This window comes from Podarcis tiliguerta (assembly GCF_965153285.1).
Source record: "Podarcis tiliguerta genome assembly, chromosome: 9".
Classification (NCBI taxonomy): domain Eukaryota; kingdom Metazoa; phylum Chordata; class Lepidosauria; order Squamata; family Lacertidae; genus Podarcis; species Podarcis tiliguerta.
Window position 1 is genome coordinate 33992295 of NC_139542.1, and position 15845 is coordinate 34008139.

At 40.4% G+C, this 15845-nt stretch overlaps 1 protein-coding gene across 3 annotated transcripts in view; it reads right to left on the reverse strand.

The window, feature by feature from the left end:
- Nucleotides 1–503: 503 nt before the first annotated feature.
- The window catches only part of SLC7A11 (solute carrier family 7 member 11), a 96760-nt gene continuing 81418 nt past the window's right edge, over nt 504–15845 (reverse strand). For all 3 annotated transcript variants that reach the window (XM_083457417.1, XM_083457416.1, XM_083457415.1), the window contains 6 exons: nt 15292–15415; nt 15016–15119; nt 14084–14180; nt 12433–12582; nt 10624–10801; nt 504–7512 (listed from right to left, as the gene is read on the reverse strand). In XM_083457417.1, coding sequence (XP_083313543.1) covers nt 7445–7512; nt 10624–10801; nt 12433–12582; nt 14084–14180; nt 15016–15119; nt 15292–15415 — 721 coding nt within the window. In that variant the 3' untranslated portion in view covers nt 504–7444. The remainder of the gene's footprint in view (nt 7513–10623; nt 10802–12432; nt 12583–14083; nt 14181–15015; nt 15120–15291; nt 15416–15845) is intronic.

The following is a 15845-nucleotide window of genomic DNA, read 5'->3' on the forward strand; positions in this document are numbered from 1 at the left end:
GAGGAGGGGCAGGTGATGGCCACAACCTCCCATCACTTTCCCAACTGCAAAAAGTCTGTTTTTTTAAAGTGGATTCGTTATGCTTGGGAAACAGAACACTTTGATTTCAAAATTTAAATTTCCCAATATGCATTAGAAACCCTTCTGCAAAATTTTGACAAGGCACACTTATTCATAAATCTGGCATTCATTTCTGTACAAGAAATGAATGGAATAAATTGCCTCAATTTGTTCAGTTTTTAAAAATTTCTTATGAAATGAAACCCTGATTTTCAGTTGAACACCCGCTGCCAAATTTAGGCTTCCTTGTAGAAAGACTTATAGGATTCTACACAGCTTCCTGGCAAGGCTCTTAATACAGGCCTGCAGCAGATTTATCCAAGGCCAAGGGAAAAAAGGGAGAGAAGAGTTTGTGTTGTGTTTATGGGGACAGTGCACACTAATTCACTATGCCTAAATACCACATAACAGTTCCTGGTGGCAACTGAATTTTAAAATATGAAGACTTTTTAAGGGGCATTTTTATTTTTAGCAAAAATGCATTTCTGTATAACTTGTTTTAACTGTATACACATATATACATATTTAACACATCAACAGTACAAGAGGAGCTCATTTAAAAGCTTTACAATTAGAGGATAAATATATTTCAAATTATTTTAAATAATGTGAGTAGTGTACAACCAGAAACTGCTTTAGATGCATATATAGGTTCTCACCCATCCTTGCCATACTTTTAGGGCTTTCCCACACTTTTTGGAGGTATGTAGAGCTTTTGTTCAGGAATCTGGAATTGGCCTATCATGTTATTATCTTCTGTACAATTAGAAGTAACAGCATCACCTTTAGCACTATCTCCAAATTCATACAAAAAACAAACAAATCACCCCAAAAAGACCAATTTCTGCTCCCATAACTCTTATTCCAGCCACTTTATCAGGTGTGTGGGCGTTTGAATAGCTGCTGGATGTTTTGAGCAGGCATCACTGCTAGCCATCAAACAGCAATACAGTAAAACTTAATTGCATATTTATTACAGTTATATGTCCAGGAAATGGGTCTAATAAGGGTCAAAAAGAGTGCTTCATCCATCTGTTGATCGAAGGAATGATGCTATTCTACCCTTAGTTCAGGACAATTCCATAGCTATTTCATTACACTATTATATATTTACTTTTGATTGAAATTCATTTTGTTCCTTGTTTCCTACACCACATCAGAGCTGTCCCTGAGGGTTCCAGTCTTGCTTGCTTTTTAAAAGAGATGCCTGTACATGGTCCTATTTAAATTAAGATTCAAAGGGGGAAGGGAATGGGCTGGCATGGATTTCTCCAAAACTACAGGTGTATATCACCCATTTCCAATAGCAAACAGATCCAGGAGCACATTAAAGGAACTGCAGAGCATCATGTTCGTAGGCCCTGTATGTGTCGCACACATTAGCCATGCACTCCTCTTTGACAATGATTGCAGACCAACATGTTTCTCCTTGTAATGCAAAGTCCTTAATATCAAGACTGCAACAGTTTAAATATCTCCAAGTTACTCTTATTTAGCAGACACCACTCAAAAGCAGCCTTCATGTGACAATTTAACCCATTGCTGTTAGCTTGCAGCATCCGCCTCCACCTTCCAGTTCCTTGCGGCATGCATCTTCTGCATCCCAGAACTGCTACACCAGCGATGTGGCTAATCTGCTTGGAGATTCTCTGCATGATGAGGAAATAGGAACAGGAACCCCACAGGATGTATCCAGTAATGAAAAGGCTTGTCGAGATTTCAAAGGAGAAATTGAAAAAGTGCAAACAAGGACAAGTCATCCAAATAGAAGCTCTCTGTTGTTAGAAAATATCTCTACTGCTTGAAGTACTATAGTGCCATTTTAAATTAGCAGATTAATCCTAGTTTGCTTTATTTCCCATAGGCACCAGCCCTATTCATATATTACTCGAGAGGGAGCTCATGCTTTGAAGCAAGAACTAGAATACAGTGGTACCTCGAGTTACATACGCTTCAGGTTACATGTGCTTCAGGTTACAGACTGCTAACCCAGAAATATTACTTTGGGTTAAGAACTTTGCTTCAGGATGAGAACAGAAATCGTGCTCCAGCGGCACAGCAGCAGCAGTAGGCCCCATTAGCTAAAGTGGTGCTTCAGGTTAAGAACAGTTTCAGGTTAAGTACGGACCTCTGGAACGAATTAAGTACTTAACCTGAGGTACCACTGTATGCTTCTGGGCACATCCTTGATGTTGCATCCCTGGGCTACTTCACCCCCCAGTGTCTTCACACTGAATGTGGCTCACTCCAAAGATTGTCTGGGTGTTGAGTATGGCTGCATAAGTCTTTTGTTCATGTGAAGCTTCTGTGCATTAACAGCTGCTTTTCATGACAAATGTGATGTGTGGATATCAAAGGACGGTTAATGCAGGAACCTTACATTGTGGGTAGCACCACCACTCCTGCTTCAAGCTGTAAATGCTATGAGTAACATGTGAATGGGGGCAATGTGTCTGCAAAGCTTACATTCTCCTTACAGCATGTTTTCCAGCTACAGGACCAACCGGGAAATTTAGTCACCTCACTTCATTTTAGAAACACCGTATTTCATTGCGTTCAGTTTGCAACATTTATAAGCAGTTCTATTTTCACTACAGACTTTTTAGATTTGTTTACTTGGTACACTGAAAAGAGAATGTTGAGTACTTTTCATTTATCTGCCTTTGCCTGAGAAGTTACCAATCAATAAGCATCCACTGTTTTGATTTGAAATCATAATTAAGCTAGGCAAAATGTGCTGTTGCCAATAATCTACAGTGTATTTTGGATCTCATTATATAATATAAAGGAATGACAGCAGATAGTTTATTACCTGCTAAAATTTCATCTCTTTCCCCACTCCCTTCCAACAGTGACAGTGGGAAATTAAGTTTTTTTAAAACAACAACCTAAACGTCCCACTCCCAATGTAATAATTTTTAACTCAGAAGTGAAAAGATGAAACTCATGCAAACATTTAATAGAGAACATTAACCGACTGTCAAGGAAATTCTTGACCACTGCCCAATTACTTCTTTAAAACTAAGCAGCCTATCTCAAATTCTCAATATTAAACAAAACAGTCTCCAGCAATATGTCTGTTTTTCTTCAGATGCATTGGATATAAATGTAAAAGGTGAGATCTTGATTAATTAAGATATTTAAGTTCCTCTTTAGAGATCAAGCATAATTTCTTCAAAGAAAATTAGTTCCAAACTGGCTATTGTTTACAAAACTGGGCAGCTTTCCCCACTGGACAGTGAATAAGTCTTGTTGAATTCAGTAGGCTTTGCTTTTGAGTGCAGGTGCCTAGAATTGCACTACAAATGCCTATTAATAATGGAATGCATATGTAGTAATTAATTACTCTGGCCAAAGTTTATCATTTCCTTCTTAGGTTTATGTGATCTTAATCAGCCTTTTTATATTAGCAGCAAGGCTTTGCACAGCTTTTTGTAAATAAAAGAAGATTCAGTTGCTGAATTCTTACCAATTCCCATTGGATTACACCTGTATAAACAAAGTCAGAGTATATTCTATTACTCACTGTTGGTGAAACACAAATGGAGTAATAGCAGATATTTCTAGCTTTGCTCCTGACCAACACCTGCTCACTGTATCAGGCAGCTTAAAATCAATAGGCAGATGGTAAATGGAGATGGATAGAACTTTACAGCATTTGTCCTTCCCGCACTTATTCATGTAAGCAGGTCTATCAGATTGAGCTCTAAGGTATTGTTATGAATCCCTCTTGCTGTACTGCTGCATGCTGGCATTTAATTAGGTCCGTACACATACTTGGGCTTTAACTAGATGTGGCTCTGCCACATGGTTGTAAAGCAGGGAGTGATGTAAAGCAGAGGAGTATCAAGTGGGTGAGGGGTGCCAAATCCTTGCCCTGCCTGCCACTTTAATCCCAACAACCCCACCAACTAGCCACATTTCTCCTGGCAAGGCCCTTGAGGCTGATAGTAAGCTCAGCTGAAAGAAACAGGCAGAGGAGACTGGAGTTAAATCTAGCAGTGGATGGAGGAACATCTCCCACCCACAGTGCTTCCCCTTTAGATCACTTCTTCCACACCCTGTGTTTTGGCTGTGGCACATTCCATATTGTAAGGTAGCCTTTGCCAACGCTCCAGGTGTTTCCGACTGCCAAATCCCATCAGCCCCATCCTTCATGGCTGTGCCAGATGGTGCTGATGAGAATTTCAGTAAGCCATCTGAATGGCACTGGGTTGTAAGACATGCGTGGGTTACCAATCTCCAGGACCCCAAATGTGAGGATTTGTTTTATGTGCAATGCTGTTTACTCTCTGGGCTTTGTACAGCTATACATTTCTTTGCAACCTACTCCTCTTGTTTTATCACACAGAGGGTACCTCATTAATATAGCTCCGTATTATTATGATTGTAAATATTCATGCAATGGAATTATTAATTAGAATAATAAGTCTCCTGTGTGCCTTTCTAAAAGTCACACTATTACTTTACAAATTATTCACTCTGTACAGAATGTGCAATTGCACAATTAATGAAGAAGGCAATTTCTCTAAGGACACAGAGCTTGTGAGGGTGCCACTAATCCTATTAAAAAGTGATGTCTATAACAGTTTTTCTTAATGTTATGCTTCCAAATGCAAAACAAAAAAACCCCCAAGAAACTTTGGAATAGAAGAACTCAACTGAATACTGTCAGCATAAGTAACATCAGTCTGTATAGACATTGCTTTCAAGTTAACCCTTGAGATTACTTATATGTGAAATAAATTGGAGAGGGAGGTTATTTTCTCTGAAACTAATGGCGAAGAAAGCATATTCTGTACTAGCTGGTCATTATAGGAACAATTGGTGCCTGTTTTTCTGATTTTCCTATTTCCTTCCTTTCATTTCCCTTGTATGTCAAACTTTTTGCCCAGGCAGGAGCATTATGTGACCCATGAGAGCAGCAAAATACAATGTTGATGGGATAAAATCAGACCAAATCTTTATTGACAGCAGCAGGCAGGGCAAGTGTTGACATGGCATTGGGTACCAGGATCAGTTTAGCCCTGTGGTGGCTCTAACCTGAGGGTGGGCGGGCGGGAAGCTCTCAAAGCAAACTGTCCCTGAGCTCCAGGGGAAGCAGCCTTATAAAGGCTTTCCCCTCCCCTCTTCAGCAAGGGCTCATGGGGCAGGTTCTTCCCATGAGCCCATCACACATAGAGGATACTGGGCAAAACCTTCGCCAGTAAGAGCAGAACACAGACACTGTAAATAAATAATGTTTAAATAGGAAAAACTACTATGACACAAATAAACTAGAATGATTTCCTAACTATAGGGGCTTGAGGAGCAGCAGAAGTTTGAGAAACGGTGTCCTTTAAGTATACACACAAGCCAACTATTTAACTATAATTCAAGTTAGGAATTATGTTAACAAAAGCAAGACTGTTTTTAATATCAGCAGAGTGGCTACCCAGATGCCAGTGGGAAGCCTACAGGCAGTGCATGATCACAACAGCACTCTCAATTTGTGTTTCACAGCAACTGGTATTAAGAAATACATTGTCTCCAATACTGAAGGTAGTATACAGACATATTGACTAGCAGTTATTGACAGGCTGATATTCCATGACTTTGTATAATCCCATTTTAAAGCCATCCATGTCAGTCACCATCACATCACGACAACTTTGGATTCCATATATGCTGTGTGAATAACTACTTCCTTCTTTCTCCTGTTGCCAGAAACCTATGGCTATAAGCAAGATTACCAATGCAGAATAGCAACTTACTTTGCAACAGAGGTTTTAGTGAGAGGTTAACCTCTACTCCAAACCAAAGGCAAACAACATATTCAAGATGAATATTTAAATATTAATACTTTTGCAATAGGAAGTTAGGAAATGTTTGAGTTTGGAGGAAGAATTTTCTTTGATTTCAGTTGATAACATGGGACTAAAGTTTACAAGATATGGGGTGGGACAAAAGCTACACAAAAAAACACCAATGCTTGTGTGTGCAAAGTGAGTAGTGGGTTTGTGTGTGTGCTTCTTGTTCAAAGAAAAGTAAAACCATACAACATGTCACCAGGTACTCCCTAATTCTGTGCTGAGTTTCAAAAACAGTTGGCCATTTGGCTTTTGTCCATAGCAAACAGAATTCCAAAGCTGTCTGAGGCATACACCATTCATTACTTGGTTCTTAAGCTTCTGGGCATAATTCCCAAATTTCCAGACTGGAAATAACCAAAGTTTTGGTAGCTGTCATTTTTAAAAGAAACTGTTAAGACTGGGAAATAATCCATATGCCTAATGAAAGCATTTGTTCTTAAGATGCTTTATCACAAACACAGGGAAGATGCTAACCTCCCTTATGGTCCAACCCTATAAGCTTCTGTGCTTTTAAGTATTAGGCAGAAGGACAGCTGCATTGAAGCAACACAGATTTTGCTGCTGGGCTTGTGGCATGAGATAGGGCATGGTAGGACTGAGGCTAGGATTGGAGACAATAAGCTCCATCTTCTTAAAGGCTTACCAGTCATCAATAAAGTGTTGCCAATAATTCAGCTGAATCAGCACAATCCAGTGTATCCAATATAATGTGTTTGTGCTGATTTGCAGCTGAGAAAGTGTACAGCACCCTGCCCAAGTGACCTCATGCAGGATGCTGCTGTGGCTGTGTCGGCACCATTCATTCAGAGAGTGCTTTTCTGGAAATAGATTGCTAGGTTCATCTAAAGTAGGAGTAAGGAAAGTGGTGCCCTTCCAACAGGGTTGAACTCCAAATCCCACCCACCAAAGCAAACATGGTCAATGGTCAGGGATTATGAGAGCTGTAGTTCAACAACATATGGAAGGCATCACATTAGCTACCCCTGGTATAAAAGAACAGGAAGCCCATCCATATCAGCAAGAACTAAAAAGGTAAATAGAGTGTAAATAGTTTTGAACTTGGTAGTGTTCTCAATGAAACAAACAGATATTAACAAGGGATGGAGTAATTTTGCACTCACGGTTTTTTACTCCTTTCTTTCTTTAGACCCAATACACAGAATACAGACATTATCTCTCTTGTTTTTTTAGCTGTCTTGAACATTTTTAAACAAATGTTCATTTACACTACAGTACAAATCATCAGTGTTAAAAACTGATCCCTTCCCTTGTATGATAAAGGGAATTTCAGATTACATTGACTCTATTCTCATAGGAGAGCATGCACTTTGTTCCACAAAGGTTCCATAGCTTCTCCTTTCAAGAATGTGGCCTGAGTCCACAGTACACATAAAAATATTGACACTATAAAACAGTTCCCTCCACAGTTCATTATTTCTCCATGTTGCCTAGGAAGGTGAACACACACACATTTCCTCGACTGATGAAGAAGCTGGTTGCTTGGCCTCTCTGCTACTTTCAGCTGCAGAAGATCATGATGTGGCACTCCCCTCTGATGGAACAACTTCCAAGATGATTTGCAATGTTAACGTTGTCTTGTCTATAAAGGACAAAAATAGAGGAGACTTTTTGAAAGGTTCTATGAAAGGCCATTTGTAAGATTAATCTTGCATGCAACAGAGGGTTGGATCTCTGGACTAACAGTGCAATCTTAACCATGTCTACTCAGAAGTTGAATCCTACTGAATTCAATAGGGTTTATTTCCAAAGAAACTGAGGTTAGGATTGCAGCCTAAATTAGATGAATTTAGGCTCCCATTGATTTGAATGGCACATTCGGATTAACTTGCTCCATTGATTTCAATGGGACCTAAAGTAAACTAACTTCAGTCCAGTTCTCACAGAGTGCTAAGCCAAACCTTAGTTTAGCATGAACATAAAAATTTGGAGGCTCCTGGAGAACAGACTTAGGCCACTTTATTCGTCCTCCAGTACTACCGCAGCTGCTCTAGTAAAGGGAAAGGGTAAAGGGACCCCGACCATTAGGCCCAGTTGTGAATGACTCTGGGTTGTGGCGCTTATCTCGCTTTACTGGCCAAGGGAGTCGGCGTACAGCTTCCGGGTCATGTGGCCAGCATGACTAAGCCGCTTCTGACAAACCAGAGCAGCACACAGAGCCACCATTTACCTTCCCTCCGGAGCGGTACCTATTTATCTACTTGCACTTCGTGCTTTTGAACTGCTAGGTTGGCAGGAGCAGGGACCAAGCAACGGGAGCTCACCCCATCGCGGGGATTCAAACCGCCAACCTTCTGATCGGCAAGCCCAAGAGGCTCAGCGGTTTAACTCACAGCACCACTACTATGACCTAAACTATAGCTCACATGTTTTCCAAACCCAGGTTCACCCAGGTCTTTGGATGCAACTCAGTGTAACATTATATTGTAACATTATATTAGCTTGTTAGAACACTGTTAAAGTGCAGTCAATCTTCCAGTCACTGAGATAGAAAAGCATACAATTCATGTACAGTAGCTTAGACCCTCAAGGACATGAAGTCTAGACTGAGACACAAACTGAGCATCCATCCTGATATCCTTTGATAATCTCATCCAGTACCAAACTACATTTAACAAAGCATTGCATATTTAGGTAAACAATAACCATTATATTTCAATTAAAATTGATTACATAGTTTAACAAACTACAGTTCTCCAGGCATTAATCATATACGGTGAAATACACTAATATCTGTAAATATTATCTTAGCCAGGTTTGCAATGCATGTCTGTATCATTTACAGGTATTTGTATTTTCTCGTGCCAGAGAAAACAATAGGCTTCTTTTTAAGAGCTCAAAGAATCAGCTGCATTGCCACAGCAAGCAGAAATCAAGTCTCCCCAGTAACTGCCTGGAAGGGAATGTTTTCTTTTTGCTCGCATAAAATGGTTCAATACTGGCATCCTGTGGCCACAAGGATTCATAAAAATATGATCCAAAAGCTTTGGAAATGTTGACTATCGAGTGAAAGATATTGCTTCCATTGCCTTATTCTCAGGCAGAGAAAAATAAACTGCTATAGACATCAGTTTTAATAGCAGGAAAGATTCCTACAGAATGTCATGTGCATTTTAATTTTATATTCCTTTTACTCATGGCACTGTTTTTAAGTGATCTAATTTTATCATGGTTAAGAAGACAGATCATTATTCTCAAATCTGCACTGCCGAGTCAAATTATTTCACAAATTCTAATGCTAATTTCACTGATAACTATTTTGCTGTGTTCTGCTGCTAAGCTACAAGTGGAATTACAGTGGTACCTCGGGTTACATACGCTTCAGGTTACATATGCTTCAGGTTACAGACTCCGCTAACCCAGAAATATTACTTCCGGTTAAGAACTTTGCTTCAGGATGAGAACAAAAATCATGCAGCCGCTGCTGCCACCGTGACACGGCAGCAGCGGGAGGTCCCATTAGCTAAAGTGGTGCTTCAGGTTAAGAACAGTTTCAGGTTAAGAACGGACCTCCAGAATGAATTAAGTACGTAACCAGGGGTACCACTGTATCTATCTTATAAGATTCTTGTTCTGCTTTTATGTAACTAGATAATTGAAAAAGATCCAGTACACCTTGAAGTAGTGCAGTAAATTGAGAAGTAGAAAAGTTCATTTTTCAAGTCAAGTCGTGAGAAGGCTGCCAACTTCAGAAGCATATACACTTAAAACAAAAGCAAACTTTGTGTTTTCAGTATAGGGATGGCTAATTTGATTCTGGATGAGAAAGAAAAACAGGCTAAGTGTGGATTTTTTACAGGTGAAAAGTGCCTTTGAGAAATGGTGGCTGACACTTGCCTTTTGCCTTGCTGGGAATCACAAGCAGGGAAAGTGCTACTGCGTTCAGGTCTTTCTTGTGAGTTTCCCATAGGCCTCAGGTTGGCCACTGTGAGAACAGGATGCTCCACTATGGGCCATTGGGCTAATTCAGCAGGCTCTTCTTATGCTTAAGTAAAATTAATACTTATTTTTTTGTGGTGCTATCTTTAGCACCTAGGTTTGGGTCATAAATCAGCCCTGAATTTGCACAAATTACTTGTGGTATTTAGTACTAATCATGGAAATATTGGCTGCTGTTGACATCTCCTAGTAGTTGATCAATACTGATCAGAGATTAATTGCATTTGCTTTACAGCTGAACAGCTCTCTTTAACATTGATCAAACACAACCAAAATTCAGATGTCAATACATGGGACAATGACAGAAACAAACTGGGTCAAAGTAGGCTATTGGGGGTGGGGGGGGTATGGTTCTCTCACTATATGTTCTTTTCCAAACAGATATAGTCCATGATAAGTGCCAGTAAGGTAAAATAAAAGTTCAGTATCATTTACTGCTTGACCAGAGATCATGGCCCCATGGCTTTTGTTAGATATATCCTTACTTGGGGAATTTGAGGGGAGATTCAGTAATTTGAAACAGCTTTTGTTCAAAGAGTATTACTTCAAGTATTGAGTTCTACTGGTACAGAATAACTGCTTAATAAATTGGCATTTACATTAAAAATAATGAGGTAGATGCCTTACTGTGGCAATGAAACTAGTGGATACAATGCCTCCCAAAAAAATTAAAACTTGCAGTTTTCAGAGATACTGTATGGTCTATCGCTGAATGTACAACAAAGGGAATGATTTCCTATTGGCGTTTACTCACCTAACAGCCGTCTAAACCACGTTGGCTTCTTGTCCCATATGATAAAGAGGTAGTAGGCAGGGACGCCAGTCAGTGTAATTGCAAAGCCAATGCCAGTATTGACAGGGTCAGCATAAAGTGATAGTGCAACCATGAAGAGGCAGGTGAAAGAAAACAGAGCAGGAATAAAGAGCGGCACCTGGAACACACACCAAAAGACGTTATTGCAATACCCTGACCTTGGCTATTGAATGACGCTGGTATTTAATGTTCCATGAAATATAAATCGGATAAAACACAGGGGCACACTGCAAGTCTCATAGAAATACAGGTGTTCAGGACAGGCACTGCAAATACAAGTAGCTAAAGAGAGCAAATTAAACGCACTTTTATGTAATAGGCATCCCAACAGCTGCTTAATTACCCACTCAGACAAACACTACATTGCTATGCACAGTCTTTAAATTGGAAGTCTTGTAAATGCATTTTCTAGTACCGAGTCCCTTTCTCAAGCTTCTATTGGAGTAGAAGGCAGGAGCAACTGCAGCAAAGATGGCGCCTTTTGTAATTGCTCATTAGAATCAATTTTACAATGAAGGAAGGTGCCTAGGTTACGGGCTGCCTTTTAAAACCATTAAGTACATATTGATTTTCTTTCCCAAGTACAATAAATAACCTGGCAAGAGACTGCCAAATTAAATATCATTTTGGACATGGGCATTGATGGCTGATAGCATTATGCAGCCATCATAAACTTGGGAAAATATGTGCTTCTGTCATCACAACTGATAACATAATCTGAGATGATTTTAAAATCAAGAAAATGCTACAATATGAGTAACAGCTTCGGTTTCCAACAGTGATGCCTGTCACAACCACAAAAACCAATTAACAATAAAATCCAAGTAAACTGTCAAAAAATCCAAACCAAAATTTAATTGGGGCGGAGGGGGATAGCAACAGCGAGGAACAACATAAAACTATCATCCATCAAATGCTCAGGGCAGTAATGCAGTTTTAAGTTGGTGTTGGACTACAGGAGCTACCATTTGGCAAACTGAGGCAACTGCCTCAGGCAACGGATGTGGAGGGGTGGCAGACTGCAACTCCTACTGGCTTGTTGTTTGCCTCTGCTGGCCTGGCTGACACAGCAACTGCCCAGCAAGGCTCTCTGACTCCACCTCCTCTGACTCTCATAGGAAGGACCAAGGCGATCTTTCCACAAAGCATTCTGGGTAGGGTGGCTGTGATATTACTAGTGCTGCCCCTGCAGTTTACTGCAGCAGGGACAAATGATGTCTAGAATTAGAGGGGCAGTGGCAAAGCCAGTCTCACAGCCACACTTCCCAGAATGCTCCACTTTGAGGAAGCACCCTTTTGGACCTTCCTAGCGCAAGGCTGGGAGAGAGGAGGTGGGGCGCCTCGCTAGCGCTAGCAGTGCTGCTAGAGCAACAGGGAAATTAAGGTTGCTGAGAAAATAAATGAGAGTGGGAGCAGCGCTGCTATTGCCATGAAAAGGAGGGGGAGTGAGGAACGCAGCAGCAGGTGTTGCAATCTCTTGCACCCGCCCTGGTTAGTGCCAAATAAATATTTTTGTGAAGGCGTTGCTCAACAGTGGTACCACAGCTGACCTAGCCTTATTCCTAGTCGCCACCCACTGAAAAGACCCAGAAAAAGGCCTTAGAAATCGATCTCATAGAATGGGCAAGTTTGTATAGAAGTAAGTGCATGACTACAAAATATATTTCCATTAAAATGCCCATGGGGAAGAGGAGGCACACATGGTATAAACATGGCATTTATGTAAAACAGTCATATTCCTGAGGTTACCTTGAAAGGACGAGGCATCTCAGGGCGCTTATATCGGAGGTAAATCATCCCAGCAACTGCCAAGCCTATAAAAAGCCACCGGGCAAAACTGAGGAAGTTCAAGAGGCTGTAGAGATCACTGGTGAAGAGCATGATCATTGTCAGAGGGTGCTGCAAAATAAATTAAAAGGAGAAGTGTGCTTTATTGCCCAAACTGTTATTGCCGTATTTCCTTATATTAACATTGTGGTGCCCCCATAGCTCTTAGCACACTACATCAGGGGTGGGGAACTTCCAGCCCTTCTTGGCCTACTAGGGGTCCAATTTGACCCACAAAGCCTTTTCCCCAAAATCACGCCCACCTGCCCTTCAGCAAACCCAACTCATTATGCCAGCTGATGGATGGGAGGACAAAGTTAAATCCGGTGTTGGGTAGGTTACCAAAAAAATTGATTCAGTACAGTGGAAGCTTGGTTCTCAAACGCCTTGGTACTTGAACATTTCAGCTCCCAAACACTGAAAGCCCAGAAGTAAATGTTCCGGTTTTTGAACGTTTTTCGGAAGCCAAACGTCCAATGTGGCTGTCAGCTATTGTTTCCAGGGCGCCTGTGCCAATCGGAAGCTGCGCCTTGATTTTTGAATGTTCTGGAAGTCAAACGGACTTCCGGAATGGATTACATTTGAGAACCAAGGTACCACTATATTTAAAAACAGTTAAAACAATTTACCTTAATAGGAATCGGGCGGGTACTGAAAGAAACATATCTCATATGTCAATGGCTAAGGTAAAGAAGTGTGCCTTTAGCATTCGCTGAAAGCTATATAGTGATTTGTGGAGAGGGAATTCAACAACCTTGGGGCTGCCCCCAAGAATGCCCTCTCCTAGGCTACAAATTATGTGATTTAGAAAGCAGCATTGTTTCCATTGTTCCTGTTGTGAGGATGTTTCTGTGCTAAAGATGACACAGATAATGGAAAATTCAGAATCACAACCATATGAATTGCACATGAATTGCATTGTAAAAATCCACATGTCATCTTACTTCAACAGGACCAGAGGAGATAAATATGTTTATTTGGGAATCGGTGTTATTGTTTCTAAAGAACTTGTATCCAAGCCAGCACACTAAGGAGTACGGCTTTCGATTCTCCAAAACAAAAATATGAAAAAAGCATAGAAATCAGAAAACAAACATTATTTTATAACCTGGAACCAGTGCCCTGAAGGCAGGTGGCAATACCAGTCTATCTATTACTGTTGTTTGCATTTTCTCTGCAAGATACCTGTAATGTGACTTCAGGGTCTTACCAGACAGTACACTAGTGTGTAGCTTTTATGTAGAATTTTATTACTCTGCATCCCTATCTAGGAAGATTCATTCCATTGAGAGGAGCTTAGCTAATCACTCTCTTTCAACCTTTCAAATAAAACATAATGAGGTGTGATTTAGGCACCAGCCAGCGAGAGTTAAATGCAACTAACAGAGAGTCAAAAGGAGGAGTCTCTAGAATAGATCACCTCTGCAATTACTTTCCACCCCTCACATGCATCTAAAGTATGAGATAGAAATAAATAACTGAGATTCAAGAAGTATTTAAATAGCATTTGAATCCTCCAGTGCAGATTCACGCCATGCAGCCTTGTACAGGGACATTTGTTTATAGGAATTACCAAAACAATGACAGCTGGTAAAGGAGTGTGCTTGCGAACATGAATCATGGACAGAATCTCAGGAAGGTGACCCTCGCGGGATGCGACGTAGAACATCCTGGTGGGAAAATAAATTTGGACAGCTTTTAAAGACACTCATTACCAAGATGAATGGAAGCAACTCACTAGAGGTGTAGAACACATTCAAAGTTATCCTCAGCAGTGCTGGGGTTTTTTTACTATGCAAGACAAGCATCAGAAGTTCTGATGTAAAAGAAATTTAGAAGCCTGGGAAATCAGCATGAACATTTCTACCTTCAGCCACTCTTAGTCAGTCTTCAAAAACAAGGGCCAGTTAGCATTGCTTCATTTGAAGAAGAAGAAGAAGAGTTTGGATTTGATATCTCGCTTTAACACTACCTGAAGGTCTCAAAGTGGCTAACATTCTCCTTTCCCTTCCTCCCTCACAACAAACACTCTGTGAGGTGAGTGGGGCTGAGAGACTTCACAGAAGTGTGACTGGCCCAAGGTCACCCAGCAGCTGCATGTGGAGGAGCGGAGACACAAACCCGGTTCCCCAGATTACAAGTCTACTGCTCTTAACCACTACACCATACTGACTACTGAAAACTACAGTTTTCTTTTCTCTCCTTTGAGCTAAGCCACTATCACTGCAATATTATAGCAAATGGGGGAGGGGGTTTCCAACAGAAATTGCTGTTTAAATTCCATTGAAATGAATGGGAAGTGTGCAAGATTATAGCTGTATTCTTGCCCTGCCTCTATTCATTTCACTGAATTGTATTCAGTGGTATTGAAGCAAAGGAGAGGAAAATTCACTGCAAATGAATGCCATTATTTAATGTTGATTTTCCCCCTTTGAAGTAATATTCCCAGTTTTTCATGCTAAATTCAAATTTTATGACTTTACCCTCACCCCACATTTGACTCACCTGGAGACAGCAAAGATCCCACCATTCATAGATCCGAAGCAAGAGAGTGCAACAAAAATTGGGACAGCCAAGGAAAAACTTCCCAGTAAACGTTCAGCAAAAGTCTGCCAAAAGAGAAGGAAAGACATATCAACTTAATTGGTAGAATTCCTCAATACCTTCTCCCATTCTTCAGCTTTAAGGAGTTCATCCAGTAAACTCTTGTTTTCCATCATGATCAAGAAACTTATTCTGAAAATTTTACTCATTTGCATGATACATTCTACTATGACTTACCACTGCCACTGCTTGGGAAGCTAGCAGATCCTCGGGACTAATAGTTGTAAAATAGGCCACGTTGGTTAACACATAGCCAACTGTGACAATAACCATTGATGTGCAAATGGCAAGCGGTACATTTCTGAAAGACAGAAAGAAATTTACTGTTATCCATCTGCAGTCCAAAACTGAAGCAATCTGGTTGGCAAATATATTTGATGTATGTCACTGCACTTCCATTGTGACTGATGCTTTTATATACTGGAAAAATATTAAATACTGCAGGTCAAGCAACTTATTTCAAATACCGTAATATGAATAATCAGGATTGCATAAATTGCAAACAAGACACAAATTCTGCCTTGGCTTTATTCGTAAATACTATTATCTGCCTGCTGTTGCTTACTCTGTAGAAAAGACCATACTGTAAGGAATTCTAACTGGCCTAATTAGCCATGCCATTTTGTTAATATGCAAAGATACGGAAGTCAAAGTTTTTCCTCAATACCTTTTTCTCTACAGGTAGCCTAAGATTTGTTTCTGAGTCAGTGGGACACAGACACTCGAAAGAA